At 38.0% G+C, this 2801-nt stretch overlaps 1 protein-coding gene across 1 annotated transcript; it reads right to left on the reverse strand.

Moving 5' to 3' along the window:
- Window positions 1-732: 732 nt before the first annotated feature.
- Window positions 733-1671, reverse strand: LOC124959028 (olfactory receptor 52E4). The gene has a single exon (XM_047517682.1). The coding sequence runs from the start codon at window positions 1669-1671 to the stop codon at window positions 733-735; it is 939 nt and encodes a 312-aa protein (XP_047373638.1).
- Window positions 1672-2801: the final 1130 nt, after the last annotated feature.

Below are 2801 nucleotides of genomic sequence, written 5' to 3' on the forward strand. Positions count from 1 at the left end.
ATTGGTCTCTTATCTTCTTGATACCTGCCTTAATTCCTAATAATTTATTCTGGTATGCTTTTTAGTATTTTACATATTGTCCTACAGGCCTCGGAAAAGTTTCCAAAGCACAGGACATGAAGGACACTTCTGATTTTTAAGCAAAAGTTCTGTATTCAGTTGCAAATTTCAGTTGAGCATTTCTTTGACTTATTTTAAAGCAGACCATAGTCCTCAGCTGTATCTGGAGTATGCAAATGGGACTGAATATTGGAAATGACAGTAAGAATAAGACTGAAAGAATATTAAATTAAAAATAAATCTAGAGAGGAAGATGAAACTTGGTATCAGTGTAAAGGACAGAAAATGGTGAATTATTAGGTGTTCTCATCCAGACGTTGCTACTAACCACATGGATTGAACCTTATTTTTTCATCTACAATATTATTAGATCTGTGTCCTTCAAGGATCCCAACTTACCTCATGACAAGATATATGGAGAGATGGAGAGAGTTCTACTTCAAAACTACTGATACCTCCAGCCTCCTCTCTATTAGTCTTTCCTTTTGTCCAGCTACGTGGAAGGAGATAGGGAGAATGGGTAGCACAGGTAGTTTTGCTGTCAGTGCTAAAGCACTTCCAAACAAAATGAAAGATGTAACTATGAGTTAGTATTATGGGATGTTTAAAATAGAGCTACATTATTATAACTTGAGTTGTATATAAATATGTTTACCCAAACTTTATATAGTACTATTCTTTTTGTAAAAATATCTTTACAACATGCTCTCGAATCTGCTTGGTCCTAACTCCATAAATGACAGGGTTAAGGGCAGGTGGGATGACCACATACAGGTTCGCCAAAAGAATATGGATGTACTGGGGAATGTTATGGCCAAAGCGATGTGTCATGAAAGAAAAAAATGCTGGTGTGTAAAAGCACAGCATGACACAGACATGGGAACCACAAGTATTGAGAGCCTTTAGTCGTGCGTCTTGAGAGGGAAGGCGGAAGACAGCTCGAAGGATGAGCACATAGGAAGAGGCAATCAGGATCACATCCACAATAATATTAGAAATCACCACAAGTCCATAGATTATGTTGACCTTGATGGGTGCACAGGCCAGTCGGGCAAGACCCATGTGCTCACAGTACGTATGAGGCATGATGCGATTCCCACAGAAGGGCAGTCGCAGAATGAGAAACACAAATGGAGTCACAAGAATTAAATTTCTTCCGATGACAACAGAGGCTAGGATGCTGATGGTTTTATTGGTGAGGATGGTGGTGTATTGGAGAGGATTGCAGATGGCAACAAAGCGGTCATAAGCCATGACCACCAGTAAAACAGTCTCCATGCCAGTGAACATGTGGATGAAGAACATCTGAGTAAGGCAGCCTCCAAAACTGATCTCGTGGAGATTGAACCAGAAGATGCCCAGCATTTTGGGGATGGTGGATGTAGATAGGCCCAGATCAATCATGGACAACATGGCCAGGAAGTAGAACATGGGCTGATGAAGACTGTGTTCAGTCTTGATGACAAAGAGAATGGTGATGTTCCCCACAAGGGAGGTCAGATACACAATGCAGAAGGGGAAAGCAATCCAGATGTGTAGAGTTTCCAGTCCTGGTATTCCTAGCAGGATAAACAAGGGGGGATGAAACTGGGTAGTATTGATGGATGGCATTGTCTTAGCGGGTGTCAACAAATTCCTGTCATGTAAAAGCGATCTCGCTTTCATTAGAATCTTTTCTTATCCAGGTCCTGGAGAGACAGGAAAATATCAGTGCACTGGAAGGAATGATACGTGTAGTTAACATTACAAACATCTGAGATTTTGTTCCTTTCAAGGATAATTGAAAATTACTCAACATGTGCTATTGTTCTGAGATCTATCACAGGCAATATTGCCCATGACTTCACTTTTTCTAATTCATGAGATCTTTGAAAGAACTGGAAATACTTCACATTGTAGTATATATTCACATTTTATGACATTCCCTTCCATCTATTACTTGGGGAAATCACCGTGTCCATTGTTTCCTGAATTGTCTATAGTTAAAATGTCCAATCAGTAGAGAAAGGGACCAGGGGAAAGAAGGAGCAGAGCAGAGAAAGGTGGCAGTACTGGGGAATGAAATGGATCTAATTATATGGTTATATTGGGTATATGTGCAGATATGTAACAAAGATTCCCACTATTGTCTACACATATAATGCACCAGTATGAAGGAAAAAAGTAAAAAAAATAGTGTACATCAGGTGAAAAATAAAAAGTCCTCAATTCAGAAAAGATTTGCTGCCATATACCATCATCAGTGTTTTGATTTGATATAAATCTAAGAATTTACCTCAAGGATCTAATGTAGTCACATGAAAAAAGGAAGATAAATTAGATGTCTTAGGATTTTCTGCATTTCATCTGTGCTTCCCTGACTACTCTGTTTAGAATAAACATAGAAATGAGAGTATTGCTAATTTTTTATGTTTCCTCATTTTATGGAACTGCCTTAGATTCCAATCCCATATACCCAGTCCCTTACTTATTCTACAGTACCATAATACGCTTCTAAAAATGCCTTTTGCTTATCAGACAAATTATGTTTATCTACCTTACAACATACCACACCAATAAATAACATATAAGAGTATGATATGTACTAAAATTTTGCCTTCCTTCAAGTATGAACAGATCAAATATCTAATAAATTTTATTAAATCATTGTAAAAGAATCTTCCTTGGTCCCTTAAATACAGCAAGGAAAAGTATCTTCTTTTAATCCTTTATATCCCCAGGATACTGTAATACTCTGAAGC

Source organism: Sciurus carolinensis, chromosome 11, assembly GCF_902686445.1.
Source record: "Sciurus carolinensis chromosome 11, mSciCar1.2, whole genome shotgun sequence".
Taxonomy (NCBI): domain Eukaryota; kingdom Metazoa; phylum Chordata; class Mammalia; order Rodentia; family Sciuridae; genus Sciurus; species Sciurus carolinensis.